Source organism: Mya arenaria, chromosome 11, assembly GCF_026914265.1.
Source record: "Mya arenaria isolate MELC-2E11 chromosome 11, ASM2691426v1".
Lineage (NCBI taxonomy): Eukaryota > Metazoa > Mollusca > Bivalvia > Myida > Myidae > Mya > Mya arenaria.
Window position 1 is genome coordinate 8,667,022 of NC_069132.1, and position 18,331 is coordinate 8,685,352.

The 18,331-nt window shown below is 33.9% G+C and overlaps 1 protein-coding gene across 1 annotated transcript; it reads left to right on the top strand.

The window, feature by feature from the left end:
- Positions 1 to 1,638: 1,638 nt before the first annotated feature.
- Positions 1,639 to 16,422, top strand: LOC128207427 (inner centromere protein B-like). Its single transcript, XM_052910332.1, has 8 exons — positions 1,639 to 1,698; positions 2,504 to 2,740; positions 4,172 to 4,257; positions 5,115 to 5,198; positions 5,433 to 5,543; positions 6,434 to 6,541; positions 6,895 to 6,970; positions 9,618 to 16,422. Exons 2-8 carry the CDS (start codon positions 2,572 to 2,574, stop codon positions 9,857 to 9,859), a joined length of 876 nt encoding a protein of 291 aa, XP_052766292.1. The 5' UTR covers positions 1,639 to 1,698; positions 2,504 to 2,571; the 3' UTR covers positions 9,860 to 16,422.
- Positions 16,423 to 18,331: the final 1,909 nt, after the last annotated feature.

Sequence of the window (18,331 nt, forward strand, 5' to 3'; positions counted from 1 at the left end):
CCATAGGGTTTCCGTACAATCGTAGCTTCTGGTCACATGCCTACGGGCCTCATACACTCTTTTGGCGGATACAGTCGTAGACATAGCAGACAATATTTGCGTACCCCGTACGTCCGATGCACAACTGCTCGTATGGCGCTCGTGCGGTGCCCTTGCAACTCCATCGCATTAGTATTGCGAGCACTGGCAAGCTCTTACAGGCACCTTTGTGTTCTTTGTGTTCGAGCGATGCCCGAACAGTCTCTTCCGGGGCCTTGCAAACTGCTACCGACAGCGAAATCAGGGGGTGGTCCATGATTTGACGCAAGAAGGGATGCAACGTAGAGGCGTAAGCCTTTGACTTGAGCCCCCTTCCCGGAATCGAAATGTATTTGGTTTAAAATGCTGGCAGGGGGTTTGGGGTATATCCCCCTAGAACATTTTAGCAATTTCTAATCGGAAATGGTGCCGTTTTAGCGTCTTTTATTACCATGTTTCTCCTATTTTGATATTGAAAGTAAACTTGGACTATTTTAGCCCCCCCCCCCCCCCCCCCCCACACACACACACACATCGGAGTCGCTAGTAAAAAATCAACGAGCTCGTTAAAAATTTCACTGAGTCCCGAGTACTGTGCGAGTTCGAAAAACCGTAATTACACGGAAGCGTTAACGATATCGAATTCAGCAAAAGTTCGTCTGAAAACCTACTTGTACGGAGCTCGCAGAGTGGATGTGACCAGGACAAACGTTGGCTCAGTGTCAAGATCAAAGCATGGGCATTTCATGTTCTATCCGTCAGTACCAACCTTTAAGGATATCCATATCAGTTTTACCAAATATTCTTATCATCAATGAGACAAGCAGCACCTGTGTTGGAGTCTCCCGCGGTCAAGATCAAGGCCAGGTCAAGTGGAGCTTAGCTAAACATTGCATGCTGTCTCTGCTTCATCTCCTACACCTATTCAACATATGATTGAAGGATATTGATCACAGGCGTCCGCCATATAGCTTCTAACCTTGGGCGCTAAAATATGGCCATTCAGTCTTTTGATATTGTTTAAAAATTCAATATATGACGTGACAGGTTCAATGTTCCAAAATGTTTCACGCTATGCCGTCAACAATAACTTTTTGCTTTTTAGTGATTGCTTCAATTTGAAAAACAACAACAACAGGAACCCCAAAAAAAGTCTATAAACATGCGACACCATGCGGAAATTCCAATAAGAGAAACCAAGGGCACAGACAAGGGAAGCAACTTGAATAAATTTAGTATTTATTTGCAGCAGTATCACGATTTTTCGAGTAACTTCTTGTTACATCATGTATATATGTGTATGTGTTTAAAACTATGGTGTTGATTTTGTGAAATTAACCACGGACCTATATAACATTCGTTCATGTCCCTAACCGGGTTAAAACAAAGGCCAGTTGAATCAAAGGGAAGTAACTAATGCAATGCTGTAAATGTGTATATCGTAATCAATAGATATACCATGAAAAAGAATAACAATGTCTTTTAATTCCATTTAAATTTCGGCTTAATTATCTAAAATCACAATGATAGTTTTTCAATACAATAATGTATTCATTTTCGATGATTAACAGTCGTTATTTACATGTCGCCATGCTACCAGTGACGTCACGAGCACCTGTGTATTGACATTCTTGCATGTTGTATACAAACTTCAGAAGTTTTTTAAATTAGGAAATACAAGTAAGTAATTCTCTTTTATATTGTATAACTTACGCTCGTTTTTATTTTGATTAATTAAACTGTGAATAATTTTATCAGTTGGATTATTAATTAGATTTATTAATGATTAATTACCAATTATAATTACTGTAATTAAGACAACTAGTCTTAATGTACACGTGCATCCTAAATATATTGATATAATGTCAATATACTGTCATTGATCACCTTTAAAACTATATTTTTAATGGGTATTCTAAAAACCTTTATGATATATTTTGGTGATATACACTTCTCACAACATCAGTCTTTTATAATAAAAAAAAGATCATTGCCGCATGATGTGTCTGGTTTTACAGTATAACCAATGTTATGCCAATTGACACACAGATGTTTTTGACATTTAAATGCCAGCATGTAGACATATACAATATAGAACATACTGTTTTTAAGATTTATATAATACTGTTACAGTCTGTAGTGTGTGTGTGGGTAAGAACAAGCTATAGCCATTCAGTTAGCTTGATCAGTTGGTACGAGTGCCGTGCTGGTGTTCTGGACAGCTGTTGACAGTAAAAGCCTCACACCAGGCACATTTTTCCATTCAGGATTACTTTACTGTTGTTAAAAATAAAAGGCTATAGTACCTGGACCAGCCTTTAAGGTTTATGGGGGGGGGGAGTGTAGTGTGTGGGGGTAAGAACCTGGTTAGCTCAGTTGGTTAGAGCACCGTGCTACTGTACTGGCAGTCATGTGTTTGAGCCCCTCAACGGGCTACTTTTCCTCCCAGGATTACTTTAATATTGTCAAACATGATTGTTTTAAGGAGTGGGCCAGAAATCTTAATTACTTCCATCGATAATACAACTGTATAAGGCAACGTGTAAGTGGACTATGGGTTGTGGTCAGTCCCAGGTTGGGCCAGCAGTCAGTGAGGACAAGGCACCGCTTGACCGCCCCAAGCAGAATGGCACAACAAAAACTAGCAATCCATCAGATAGCAAGCAAATATCTTCTACAGACTCTAATGCAAACAGGGCAGACTCCCAGACAAATAATCCAGGTAAGATTTTATACTATAACTCAGAAGAAATATGTTTAAGGCTTATCTACTTGTATTAAGATATTACTATCTTTGACAATGTAAGTATTTGTTCAAGTGTAATAAATGATTATCCTCGAGACTAGTGAGGATATATAGAACATAAAAAGTTAAAACATGCTAATCGTATTGTAATAGCAAAGATTACCAAACAATCCCATAAATTCTAATCAAGCTTATTTCACCGTTCTCACTATTGAATATCTTTCAGATAATTTTTTGTGTGTGTGTTTTTTTATGAAAAACTTTTATTCTTAAGTATTTGCTATCATTCAAATGTTAATGGATAATATATTTCACCTTCAGCATTTTCGCATGGAAATAATTGATAAACACCAAAAAAGCCAGACAATTTATTTCATACTCTCACAGTGCAAATGCCATATAAGTTTTTTAAAAAACATGATTAAATTAAAAAAAAACTTTAATTACCTAACAAAATTCCTTATTTTTGTGAATTCTGATTCTGTGGTCAGCAAATTACTTTGACCAGCATGGCACTCCTGCGGTATTTGGCATGTTATAATTTGCTTGATAACAGATTATGTAGAGAAAGTATTAGAAATTGATATATGTTAAATCATGGATTCCTATGAAGAATTAATTTATCCTTTGCTGTGGTTATGATTATATATAAGTTTTGTAATTATACTTTCATCTTGATATTCCCTAAGGAACCCAGTTGTTCATTTAATTATTTAAAATTTACTTGGAAAACAATTACCTGGAATCATCATGGGACTCGTTAAGTTAGACTCTGTAGTATGTCACATTTTCATGGTCCCATAGAGGGTATTGGCCACACTGTCTTATATCCTTGCACTCCACACAGAGTGCCCCATCAATAATAAATGTGTTGTAGATAAAAGTTCAATTAACACCAGCATTCTTTGATGGTTCAGTTATTTGCGTGGTAAGTCCATCCTTAATGAGATTATAGCTAGATTGTAAGCAGGTATTTCTCAGACTGCTAATTATTGTGTGAATCTATTAGATTAATGATTCACAGAATCAGATTGTACTCTTATCACAGTTCTTAAAAGAGTAAGTGTTGCTAGATAGTAGATACCACCTTATTTATTTGTTTGATACTATTTGGCCTTCAATACATGCATAATATTTTATTGCAACATTTCTTACACTTAAAATGTTTAACTTTAGGGAAGTTTCAAGTCAGCATGTTCATCTGTAAAAAAGTCTCATGGGTGAAGTGGTAAAAAGAAATGCCAAAAACTGTTTGGGTTGAAGTACAAAACATTTATCAAGTTGACAAAAACATGTACCGTTTACATGTATCGAAAAGATTATAATATAAAGAGGGCAGGGTGCAGCGGATAAGTCAGGTATCATTAACTGTAACATGGTTTAAAAACTTCTGATGTATTACTTCAGTGCCGAGATCAGTGGCATTCACATTAGATTTAGACGGAAAGGAGACAAATAATGCACTGCTGGGACCTCCTCCACCAAGACTTAAGGTAAGCTGGTTCTTTTGTGTATATAAAGGTAACAATGCTATTGAAAAGTGACTCACATAAAACACTTGATACTTTCTATTTTGTAAAAAGATGACACATTATTATGAAATGCACATACTGTTTAAACTGATGTGTATTTCCCAACTAGCTGATAATGAAATTTGTCTGCAAAAAATATACAATGTAGTTTGTTGTAGTATTGTGTAATTCATGTGGTACTTTGTTCTCAAATATGTTTCACCTAATACAAAAAAAACACATTCAAATGTTGACATATTCTGCCAACCATGGGGCTTATGTCCCCAGTGGTACAGTTGATAAGGTCACTGACTACAACCCAGAGGTACCAGGTTTTATTCCTGCAACTGACCTAAACTGTTTTATTTCGATTGTTCAGAACTTTGTTAAGTTTACAATGTTGTTAAACTCATTGTTGTGAACTATGAATTTTTTTTATTTCAGTTTTTTTTATTATAAAATATGAGACAATTGTTCAAGCTGTACTTGTTCTTTATAAACATGAGCAAATTATAAAATATTTTATCTTTCAAAGTCAACAACGATACTGTTAATCACATTAATAACTTTAACAAAGTCTGAACAGTCAGCCCTGTGGTATGTTTTGGTTGACAAGTATTTAATCCATAGTAGATCAAGTCAGACACAAGACATGCGTCCGCTACTATGTTTATTCTAATGTAACAAGTGAAGTCCAATGACTCAGTAAGAGTACAAGCCTGTTTCATAACTGGGCTCTACTATCATTACTAACTGTCTAACTGGAAGATATGCGAAGTTAAGCATTGCACACAGCTATACATATGCTTAATTGATTTCAACTGCTCTTATTCTTTTAGCGGCTGGACCCCCTCAATGTTCCAAAACTGACAGCAAATGAGCTTGCTGAGAAACAGCGCCTGGCTGATGAGAAACGCGAGTCGGTCAGTACAGCATCATTACTTGATATGTATTGCCAATGATATACATGTAATTGCTAAATTTTGATAACATGTTGTTTGTGTGGTCTTAACTTAAATGTAATTATTTTAAAATTCATTTTCTAAAAAGTGAAAACCTCCAGACACAAATATAAGATTGCATTTTGAATCTTGAGTATTTGACTTAATTTAAAAATATTTTTAATGTTATATTTTACAAATATGAACTATTTGTAGGAACTGAAACGAAAGCAAAGTGCTTCCCTTAAAGCATCTAGACGACGTAGACAGATTCTGGATGCCCAGAAGTTTGATCAACAGCTACAACAAAAGGAAAAACAGGAAATGGTTGGTCTGAAGAATTTGAATTTCAGTCATTCACATGGTTGCCATGTGATGTACACTAAACAAAATTCCTAACCGGCCACTAAGTAAAGTAACCTTCTTGAAAAGTGCATTAAGTATAATCAATATACAGTTCAGTATTTCATATCCGCCATCTCGTGGCAATATTCTTTGAAAAATTCAGCTAAATCGAAGCATAAACGGCAGAAAAAACACAGTTCATATGCGGTCACTCCTAAATCCAAAACTTACAAGGAAAAGAAATTACAATCAAAATTTTCATTGTTTTTGTATTTTTAGCAATCTTTTGTCTCAGGCATTGTTTCACATAGATGGTAATGTTAAATAAAATTGAACATTCATTTGAACTAATTAAGCTGTCGATGACTGTGTTTCAGTCTCACATATGATGTAATACCATTTTAAAGTGACTAAGGGTGGTATTTTTTATTTTTCTTCCTTTACACGCTATGTTAGATTTTGTGACTTTTATGATTGAGGGTGTTGTCATTTGAGACACTGTATCTTTTTGACAACGCAAAATATGTGAACCAAGTTTTCACAGCATGTGTACGATGTAATGGTCTTTTCGTGAAACTAATTTGTAATTAGGCGTATTTCACAGGAGAAGGAATATCAGAAGATTACTTAGGTGGATGGTTACGAATTTTGTTTAGTGTATAACAAAACAGCAATAGAAAATAATGAAAATTGCTTATACCTTTGACTTAATACAACCATCATGTATACCTTTTGCATATTGCAAGTTTTATGATAAGAGTAGCAAGTACCAGTTTAAAACAGAATCCATGTATTTTGAATTGATACTGTAAATTTAAATACAAAGTTGGATTCCAATGACATGAATCTAATTATAGCTATGTATATAACAGATAGAGGAGTCACTAGAGTCGGCAGGAAAATCTCGTGAGGCCAAGTTAAAAGATCGTCAACTTAAACAGCAGCTGAGGGAACAGAGGGCACAACGAGCAAGGGAACGGGTAAATTTGGTTTCATATCATGATACTCTTGGGCGTTCATGCCAGAAATCACCAATATGTTTTAATGTCAGTTGGTACCTATGGCATTTACCACTCAATTTGACATTTAAGCCTACACACTGTAGAATAATGTGGGAATACATCACAGCCTTGGATTAACATTTGGTTATCATTAGTTTTTTTGTAAAAAAAGTAAATATTTTTTTTAAAGGATGCATGTTTGAATATAGATATCTTGGGGACAGAGTGTAAAACACTGAACTTAATGACTATGTCCTCTTCAATTTACATGCCTTAGTGTATACAATTTTAATCCACTTCTGTAATGTTACATTCTGTATGGTGTATTTCAGGTGAAGAAGTTGAATGACCTTGACCAGGAGTTGGACATCGAGGTGGAGAAAGACGAAGACTACAATGCTGATGAAGGTAATTACCCTCTAAAAATGAAAATAAATTAAAATAATAAGTTGATAAATGTCGTGGTTATATTTTACTTTGGACCAACGCTCTTTTCACTTTGGACATATAAGAGAAAAGAATGGATACAAAATGATATTTTCCTTTGTCAAAGAATGATCTTAGTTAAAAGCATGCTATTGATATGAATATCAATGCATAACGATTTATTCATGTTTTGTTCATAGTTGTTCTCTCAGTCAACAGAAAGTCTAAGTCATTTATGTTCAGGGATGTGATTATGGCTCCAGTGACCAAAAATAACCCAAATAATATTAAAAATAACTGGTGGCTTTAAGATGTTACGTTATTTGTTGTAAGTATTGACACCCCAGTTTGCTTCAAATTTGAAGTCTGCCTAATAGGCTTTCTAAAAAGCCAGTTTTGCTTCTGCGGCGGGGTGTTTCTGCCGAAAGACACCCCCAAAACCAAAATGGTTTCAGCCCTTCAGCTGCCAAGTCAATCACATCCCTGACATTTAATTTAATAAAAGGAAATTAATCTTTTTAAAAAAATCAATATTTTTGTTACTTTCCATGCAGAACTTGAAATAGACAATGAAAGTAAGAAACAACATTTGTTGTTTGATTTTTGTTATTTAGCTAGAAAGAAGATGTGATGTTATTATTATATAAACATATTTGGATAAATTAGTCTAGATATTAGATAAATTTACTAAGCTAGGATTGATATTTCAATATTTTAGTGGCTGATAGATTTCCATGCAAGTTATTTGGTTTTGATCTGTTTGAATTTGTTATGTCATTTGACTTTAGTCCTGGGTCAGTTTCATGGAGCAAACATCTGTTCTCTTAGACTCGATTGCATACTTTCAGGATTGAATGCTACATATAAATTTGATCTGATGCTTATTAACTTGTAAGGTTTGGATATTATGATAGCCTTGGTGCCATTGTAATTGTTTATATACAAAAACTTCAGATTGCAACGACTAAAAATGAATGAAAGATATTCAGACAAAACCTTGTTCACATATTTCAAGAGAAATTATGTACATGTATTGAAAGGCCGATAACTCTGGCTTAAATAATTGTTAAGTTGTACCTGTTTCTTACTGAAAAACAACAGACGAGTGTTTGTACTAGCTGCTACCTGGTGCTCATGTTTCAAATGGCATTCAACTATTTGAAATTATTTGCATTCAACCCTTCCAAGATACAAGACAAGATACAAGAATCTATATTTAAAGTCGGATATGTGTTAACAAGAAACATTAGCTCAATAACACATTTCCGACACATGCACGTTTAAAACACATGCTCTCTTTATTAAAACCTTTTTATTCTTCCAAACTTTTCAGAAGCATAGGATGTTGGTATTAACTATGAATGCTATGTCTACATGTATGATCAAACATTTACCTTTTCTTGAGCATATTTTGTTTTGTAATTCATATCACTTATGTAGACATTATCTTCAGCTTTCGTTGTTTGTGTTTTTTGAGTTCATGTAGAGACAATATCACAGGTGTAATGGCTGCATGTCGTGTTGTCTTTGAAGAGGTCCTCATTTCTCACATTATGTGCACAAATTTGCAGGATAGAATTCAAATAATTTATCAATAAAGCCATATTTATGTGGTTTGTGTTTGGAAAAAAGTAGAGGTATAGTTATCATTGTTGGTGTTGTTTGTGTGCAAAAAATGAAACCTTGCCCATAATTCAAAAAAGGTGTATGGAACTAGGCAGACATGCTGCCAGAGACAATATTCAAATACACATTAAAGCCCATTTCTCTTGCTTTAATTGTTACCAAGTTAAGTCCTTAGCTTTCCCTCTACAGTGCTTAAACATTTATAGTTTTAAATGTACGTGCTAATCTATATTGATGTATGTATAAGTATGCACAATATGTGACAAAAAGTCCTTTAAATATGACCAATCACCTACATGTTCTTTGACATTCAAATGCAATTGGAGCTGAACAAATTAAAATTAATGTTTGTATTGTAATTAACAATGTCAGGTATGTTTCATTGGGAATTAGATGTCATTATTGTAAAGTTTGATTTGAATAATTCATTCTGTTTGTTTGAAATAAAACATTATTGTTCGGAAGATGATAATAATGAGAGACTCCTTGCATGGCAGGTTATTTGTGATACCTTCATGGCAATCTGTATTATACACAAGATAAGGCTTGGTTGTGTCATAACATCAGTGTTTTAAAAGAAAAATCTAAAAGTGTCAATAGTAATTTGTAACTTAATTTCCTCTAAAAATCCTCCTAAAGTATTTCTCCTTAAACTGAACAAATCATATCTGCCATTAGAAGTTATGGATGTGTTATTGGATACCTCAGCACATTGGTGGATGCTTCATTCAGAGATGATGTAATAATTTATTTTTTAATAATTATATGAATATATGGAGACCTTCTGATAAGATATACTGTACAATTATATGAAAACAAATCACCATCTCTGATACTGCCATCTATGCCTCAGCAGCAGGACTTCAGAAAAACTTTTGAGAATTGTTTTAAAACCTTGATGTTTTTCACTTTCTACATTTTGACATCCTTCCTACAATGTTGATAAATAAGATTTATGTCACATGTGAGTCAATCCTCAGATTTTTATTTCCTTCCATTCCAGTTGACTCCTGGCTTGATGGTGACAACAACAACAACAACAATGATAGTCTACATTCTGCAGACTCAGACGAGAAAATTTACAATGGTCGATCCAGCCCACAAAAGCAGATTAAATCAGAAAAAAGGGGTTTGAACAGGGGCATCAGTGCTAACACCATAGACAGTTTTGACAATGCATACAATCGCAAACAACCTGGTGCCTCCCAAAATGCTGAAATCAAGGATGACTTCTTCGATACATAACCTAGGTCTTGCTCTAGGGTATTAGGCTAGGCTTTTGTGTAGAACATGCTTGATTTGGTACATGATTATAATACTTAGCTGAAAGCTCAGGATAACCTATATACGCATTTACATGTGATAAAAATGCCCGAGTAGATGTCTTCTTTTTTAAGAGCACATCAAAAGTATATACTTATTCAGAGATTAAAAATGTGAATTAGTATTGAATTAATTTTACATATATTTTTTAAACCTCACAGTTTTGTTTTGTTATATTTTAGTATTGACAGAAAGTCTCTTATTTCAAGTGTTAAATTAAGTATACCTATGCAGTCACTAGCTATTCTCAATACATTCTTTATATGATTTTAAATGACAGAATGACATCTGTTTTATTGATGACTGATTAACAGATCAGGGTTGACTCTCTTAGGGGTATGGTGTCGGAGGACTTTCATAAAGTATTTTTGCCAGAAAAAGGAAGGTTTGAATTAACTTTTGGAAAAAATGAAATTAAATGCTATGAATTCTAGTGACCACACATTGCAGGTGAAAAAATACATATGTTTTGGCTATTTTTGTCTGGTTTTAAGAACAAATAATTGTTCTTAACCTGTTCAATATAGGGGGTATTTTTACTCAAAATTGGACAAAAAAACCCAAACATTTTACCTTTTAAGGTGGTAAAACAGGGTAGAATTATAGCCCAAAATAATTAGAAAGACAACCCAGCAGCTGAAATCTCTGAACTTAGCAATGGCTCAGATGATCTTTATGCATATGAAATGTAGCCTTGACTCACCATATGTGTAGGAATTTTAGCCAATCTATGGGGCCCATACTTGGTATGGGCGGTTTCCGCGCTTCTTAATATACCATTAGGCCCTTGAAGACAGGAATTATTTGTTTCATGGAGGCATTGCATTACACATTTTGATATTATTGCTTCATATACAACATAGTTTCAGCCAGGATGCTTGTCAGCAACTCCGTATTTAGTATTATAACAGTGCTCATATAATGAGAGATTTTTGTGTTCAAACATGTAGTCAATATCTACCTTGATGTGTTTGTTACATTATTATTAATGCTTATTTATTATCAAAGGATAATAGTCTCAAATAGAATTGGGCTGATTGTTCAGAACTTTGTTTAAGTTAGCAACCTTATCAAAGGCATCATTGTCAAATCTAAAGGTGAATCATTTTATGATGCGCTTCTACCAGTGCAGCTTAAGCAGTTGTTTGAACATTTGTAAGATATTCTGCAGATTGTAAGACCTTTTAGTGTTTCCATGAAACTTCCATAGAAGTAAAATTTGCTTATTGGAAAGTTAATAACATTGCTACTTATACAAAGTTCTGGACAATTGGTCCATTGTTCCCATTTCAATAAAGGATTTAATTATAACCTCGAAAATCTTAATTTTATAGAAACAACATCAAGAAGGATTATCATAATGTTCCTTCTTAGAATTTTGTTATTACCGTATTTTCTCGACTATAAGGCGATTCGCTTATAAGACGGCCCCCTAACTTTGCCCATGAAATCTGGTGCTTTTTGTTTCGACTCGCTTATAAGACGGGGTCAATTTTTAAGCAAATCTAAAATGCTAAAATTCTTCCTAATGTGTAAAAATGTTCAAGCTCAACGGACAATTATCAACTTTCGCGGTAACTGTTTTTGTTTTACTCAAAGAAAATGGCGGTCAACTGCGAGCTCTCTATTTGGAGGTAGGTTAAAAATGAGTACATAGTTACGCGTTTAAGTTTGCAGGTCGTTACTTATCGGAATTGTAATAATTAATCAATAACAACATATGTTTGTTTTAGTTTATTTTTTTTATTGAAGACACCAATGAAGTTCTTCGGCAAAATAAATGGCTTCAATAACATAACTGCGAAAAGCCGAGGCATGAATAGGTGTTTGTTTAGTAATAATGCTTTAGTCCCTTGATTGGCGACGAACATAAAGGATTCATATTCGCATTGTCATTTATTTGCTTAATCAAATTGACAGTTAGATACCTACATCATATTAAGATTCCAATTTATTGATTTGATATATCTGTCAAACTAATTATACTGACACGCTTCATGAGAAAAAAATGCAGATATAACGGTACACTGTGTGACGTCAGAGCACGCGGGGTGAAGAGATTTCGTGTTGTTGTTTACTTAAGTAAATTGCTCCATACTTGTATCAGCAGACGATATACTGGATAGACGAATACCCTATGTAAAATTTTACTGATTTTGACTTGAATCTTTTTTTAATATTTTATCGACTCGCTTATAAGACGGGTCCCCTACTTTTGGGGTAAAAATCGGGACCCAATTTCCCCGTCTTATAGTCGAGAAAATACGGTAACCTTTACTAGACTGAATTCATTTCACATAATTATAATAGCAAAAAAATCTAAAAGTAAGTATGATTTTGGTAATTTATGACTAAACTCTTTAATGAACTGGGTCTATTGTTTTAAATTTTAAGTATGTATTGCTGTGTTGGAAGTACAAAATACATCATTTTGGTTTTTATGTATGCTAACTAAATAATGATTATGCGGAATTTATTTGTGATAAACCTTCTTAGCTGGACAATATGACAAACAAATAAGGAGGGCTAATTACTACCCACCCCAGTGTCAGTGGCTGCATCCTGTTAAAGTGTAAGGCATTTTAAATTATAACTCTTATACCCTTCATTCAATTCACTTCAAACTTCACAAAGATGTTCTGGACCATAATACAATTATGTTACATAACTCCACATCATCCTAAATACAAATTATAGCCCCTGATTGACTAAGGAACATAGGTTAAGTTGTGTCTGGTTAAAGTTATAGGTCAATGAAGTTTGGATTTTCACAAATAACTCCTATAACCTTCATTCTATTGACTTCATACTTCACACAATTGTTGACGGCCATCATACAGGTTACACAACTCCATGTAATAATAAACACAAATAATGGCTCTTGAACGTCTGGTTCAAGTTTTAGGGCAACTTGAGGTTTTAACTCAGATCTCAAATACTGTTCATTCAATGGACTTCATATTTCAAACAGTTGTTCAAGGCCATCACACGATTAGGTTACATAATTCTATATTAACTTAGATACAAGTTATGCCTGATTTTTTATTTACTTTTTTATTTGACTTTTTTTCCTTTTCATTGTTTTTGACAGGCACATCATTAATACATTCATCTCTTAGAAAAAGCAGCGTATAGTCGAGCACACTGTCCTACGACAGCTCTTACTTAATCAATTGTGATAATAAAAATGCTAGAACAAATGGGTATATAATATAACATGGCTCTATCCTTTGTCTTCCATAAGTTTCACAACTGACTGTCAACCAGTCAGCTGACTGTCAACCAGTCTACAGTTTGATATCCTTTTGATAATCTGTTACTCTTAATGAACAAACAACACATTCTTCGAACTTTGCCATTTAAGATGGCTTTTGTTCTGCCTTAAGTACAATAATATAACTTTTATGTCTGTCAATGTTTTACAAGAAATATAAATTGTACAGTATATGTATATCGCTGCGATTGCCTCTGCAATAACATGACATGATTTTCGTTTTTGCTTGTTCTGATCTTTTATAACTTACATACATGAAATTTTCACATACATGTATGCATTTAAGCATTTGTATACTTTCTTTTTACCCAAGATGCACAGCAGCACTGTGATATGTTTAATATGGATTTTTATCACAAATGTATGTATAAATCTTCACGGTTCATAGTGATGTAAGTTGAAATGTTGTGTGTTCATTTAATATATTGTGTTATGTATATTATGTTTATGTAAACATTTATTTTTACCAAAAAAAGTATTATTCTGTTCCAGTATCTATGAAACTGTTGCCATATTTGACACATTTGTAACAAGAAAATGTATTCAATATTAGAAAGATATTTTTGTGAACATCATACATGAAAAAATAAGGATTTAGTTTAACCTAATTTGTATATTTAGATATTGTTATATATCAAATAGTTTCTGGTTTAAGATATTTTAGTACCATGTCTAATCAACGGACATACTTCGTGATGAGGGTGTTGAACTGATGATCGAATCTATAGGAGGACTGATTATTTTACGTCTTTAAACAAAGTTTAAACAGGAATAACAACTTTTTTATAATAGTGAGGTTGCATAAGACTGGTTGTACTCGTACAAGTAAAGGCTGCAGTTTGCTCATGTACCTGTTTATGTATCTACCCGAACAAGTAAAGGCTAGGGATGGCTTATGTACCTGTTTATGTTTCTACCCTTACAAGTAAAGGCTGCAGTTTGCTCATGTACCTGTTTATGTATCTACCCGAACAAGTAAAGGCTAGGGATGGCTTATGTACCTGTTTATGTATCTACCCGTACAAGTAAAGGCTGCAGTTGGCTCATGTACTTGTTTATGTATCTACCCGAACAAGTAAAGGCTAGGGATGGCTTATGCACCTGTTTATGTATCTACCCGTACAAGTAAAGGCTGCAGTTGGCTCATGTACTTGTTTATGTATCTAACCGTACAAGTAAAGGCTAGGGATGGCTTATGTACCTGTTTATGTTTCTACCCTTACAAGTAAAGGCTGCAGTTTGCTCATGTACCTGTTTATGTATCTACCCGAACAAGTAAAGGCTAGGGATGGCTTATGTACCTGTTTATGTTTCTACCCGTACAAGTAAAGGCTGCAGTTGGCTCATGTACTTGTTTATGTATCTACCCGAACAAGTAAAGGCTAGGGATGGCTTATGTACCTGTTTATGTATCTACCCGTACAAGTAAAGGCTGCAGTTTGCTCATGTACCTGTTTATGTATCTACCCGAACAAGTAAAGGCTAGGGATGGCTTATGTACCTGTTTATGTATCTACCCGTACAAGTAAAGGCTGCAGTTTGCTCATGTACTTGTTTATGTATCTAACCGTACAAGTAAAGGCTAGGGATGGCTTATGTACCTGTTTATGTATCTACCCGTACAAGTAAAGCCTGCAGTTGGCTCATGTACCTGTATATGTATGTACCCGTATAAGTAAAGCCTGCATTAGACTCATGTACCTGTATACGTAACTACCCATACAAGTAAAGGCTGCAGTTTGCTCACGTACCTGTTTATGTATGTACCCGTACAAGTTAAGGCTGCAGTTTGCTCAAATCTTTTTCACGTGTGCTGATAGGTTCACCAACTCATGCAAAAAATTTGACTTGTGATCTGGCTAACATAATGATCTTAAGCTATAAACTTGAACAAATTAAACATTCACAGATGACATGTAAAAGTAGTTTGCATACAAGCAATGTTTTGTAAGCAATAGGCACCCACAACCCGAGTTATTGAGATTATTTCAAACACGAAGGCTGTGGTTGACGTAACTGTTTTGTCTTAAGTTGTCTAGGATAATGTTCAATAAGCAGGGATCGTTATAAGTGAACAGCGATTTAATTTATCCACATGGTAGTTATAGAACAGTTAAACCAATTATACTAGTAACCATTCCGATATCAGAGTTTATATTTAGAGGAAAACAAGAAATCATTCCAAAATCTCCTAACTAATGTTTAATTCTCGTATGCAGTATGTGAAATAAGTAAGTAAGCTTGTCACTTTTGTATTGGGTGGAAACAGTATTACCAAATGTATATTGTATTTTTTTATAGGGGTAACCAGTTTTTTAACTGTTTGTGTTTTGTGATCAAAGTGTTATGATGTTGCCATTTTTAATCTTGCTTGTTTTTTTATTTGTTTACTTGTAGATGTTCCTATAGAGCTATGTGTATCACACTTCCTATATGTGTTTAGATAGGCTTTTTCATAAATTCTTTATTTACTGAGATCATTTGTTTTCATTGTTATATAAAATGAAACAATCATTACTGTTTATAAATACTTTTACTTGATATTGTACCAATCTAAAGAACAATGAAAGCACTGTTTAAATGCCTATCACCTGTAAATTGTGTATCCTTGTTTAATGAAACTGTTGTTTTGGTCTCAATTTTTTATATTCCTGTAGTTTAGGATTCTTTTATTGTCAGGGGTTAAATATGCATAAAGCATATGACACTTCTAGGTATAATCTTATTCAGAATTTTATTTTTTCCATAAATGAATTATAACAATATTATTGTTCTAAACTTCTAAACCTGTTTATTTGTGTAGATGATGGCATATGTTGGCAATCAGTGAGAGAAATATGTACTTTCGGTTGCACATTAAGCCGATTGCTATTTCCGAACTTTCAGTCCAATCAGCACCTTTAATGTGATGATGCTGTTTGTGGATAATGCTCGTCATCTTTCATGAACAATTGAAATATATTATGACTGACCTGTTACATATTTGTTATGTTACTTTCAGTGCTGTTTTGAACATGTGTTTTTTTTAATTTACATATTAAATTTGGTTAAGTAGATATCAAATGGTACTTTAAATGCTGACAAATAGCTATTAATAATTGTAAAACTTAATTCTGAATACTATTATCACTTTAAGTCTCTGAAATATTTAGACATGGAAGAAGTAGTAACTGTGTTAATTCATTTGATATTTTATACTTGTTACGGTAAATAAAAGATTTGAAATACCAGATATTTTTTCAATCCCCCAATGATTGTCTCAATAACCATAAATGAATAATGCCAGATGTTTAGCCTCATCAGGTGAGTAGGTTTTGAGCCTTCAAACATCAAGGCTAGTGGTCTTGTAGAAGTTGTTTAAAGAAAGCTGTTGACGATGACGGCAAAGACAGACAGTCGCCTATCTCAACACAAATATTTTCTTGACAAGAAATGCCTTTAACAGCAAAGTTTCATCAATCAAAAGGAATGCAACATAAAATGTTCATGTATAAAATAAATAATTGGAGGATATAAATGAAGTATAGTTATAACGTTATATTTATCTGCCTAATCTAGATTTTGGTATTGTAGTTTTAATATTCCTAATGATTTGCCACACTTTCTTTAATAAAAAAAGAACTGCATTTTACAAAACATGAGCCAGTCCCTTTAAACTAAAATAATAGCATGCACGCATAACTTAATTTGTGTACTTAAAGGGGCTGTCTCATGTATTGGCACCTAAAAAAGTTTTTCCCGTAACGAATCTCAGGACAATTATTTAAAAGAATGTGTTACACTTTGATATCATAATTGTAAAAAAAAGTACCAAAATGTAAAAAAAAAATTGTGTCTGAGATCGGGTACGAACCTGTGTCGCCAAAATTGTAGTCCAGCGTCGTACTTACTGAGCTACAAAGGCTTACTCTCATCACGTGACATAATTAAGCTATACAACTACCTCAGTAATATCACGTGATAACACCAAATAGCCAATCACGCATAAGGAATGAATTCTACCTGGTAGACATACCCAGTAATCTTTTTTAATGGAAAAATACGAAATAACTGCTAAACTTAAATAAATTGTAAACTATGTGGTACTTCAGTTAGTAAGTTTCAATGCATTGTACACTGATCGATGCCAAGTTTATGTAAGTTTTCGAAAAAAAAAAATTCCGCTAGTTCGTCATACATGAGACAGGATTTAAAGCACAGGATTTTTTTCAGCCAATAGTAGCTTCATGATTTTTTATCAACAAGTCACTGAGTATTGCTTACAATGAAATAGTGCACTGAGGATTTCATTTTCATAGAAACATTTTTTTCTAAATGTGCATAATTTTCTTTTTAGCTCCTAGCCAGTCTTATTCACACTTCTTTTGTTGTCATAGAAACCACATGTTTTGTCTGAAAAAACAACAATATGTACATATTTTTCTAATGGCCTTCCAACCTGTTAACTGGATATAGTTTCATGAATGTAGCTTTTATACCTTTTCAATTATGCCAGTGCCAAGCTATAAAGTTGTATTTTCACTGCCACAGCAACCATAGTTTTACAAGAAAGGTAGTAAATAATCACCTAATGGCCTTGCTACATACCAAGTTTCATGAATGAAGCATTTCAATTTTTCAAGATTGCTGAATTCCAGTCCAGAACTGGTTTGTTCTATTTTTATTGCAATGGCAACCGCATTGTTTGTCTCATGGACATACTGAAAGGACATGCATAAACTCTGTATGGCCCTGTTTTAAAATACCAAGTTCTATTTACCATGCATACTTCCAGTTATTGCAGCCTCCAGTTAACCTGGACGGACAGATAAGCCCCTAGCCCTAATGTCAGTAAAACCAATAAACCCTAGATGTTGGTGAAACAGGTAGATACCATTTCACACTACTTCATTAAACAAATGGCCAGTTTATTTATAACCAAGGATTTGGTCTCAAAACAGTGGTTATAGAGAAAACCTAATGGAACCACGGGGCCCCACCCCCAGGGACATAATTTAAATAATCTTGGTCAAGGACTACTACATGAGGCTGCATCATACCTAATATCAAGGGTCAGAGACTTGCAGTTTCAAACATTTTACTTTATAGTAAAGAATATAGAAAACTTGTGAACACTACTA

Bases quoted from the DNA above. Each gene is read 5' to 3' on its own strand.
- LOC128207427 (XM_052910332.1), top strand. From the start codon at position 2,572: ATGGGTTGTGGTCAGTCCCAGGTTGGGCCAGCAGTCAGTGAGGACAAG. The intron at 4,258-5,114 runs GTAAGCTGGTTC...TTATTCTTTTAG, and splicing joins CTCCTCCACCAAGACTTAAG to CGGCTGGACCCCCTCAATGT. The intron at 6,971-9,617 runs GTAATTACCCTC...CTTCCATTCCAG, and splicing joins AGACTACAATGCTGATGAAG to TTGACTCCTGGCTTGATGGT.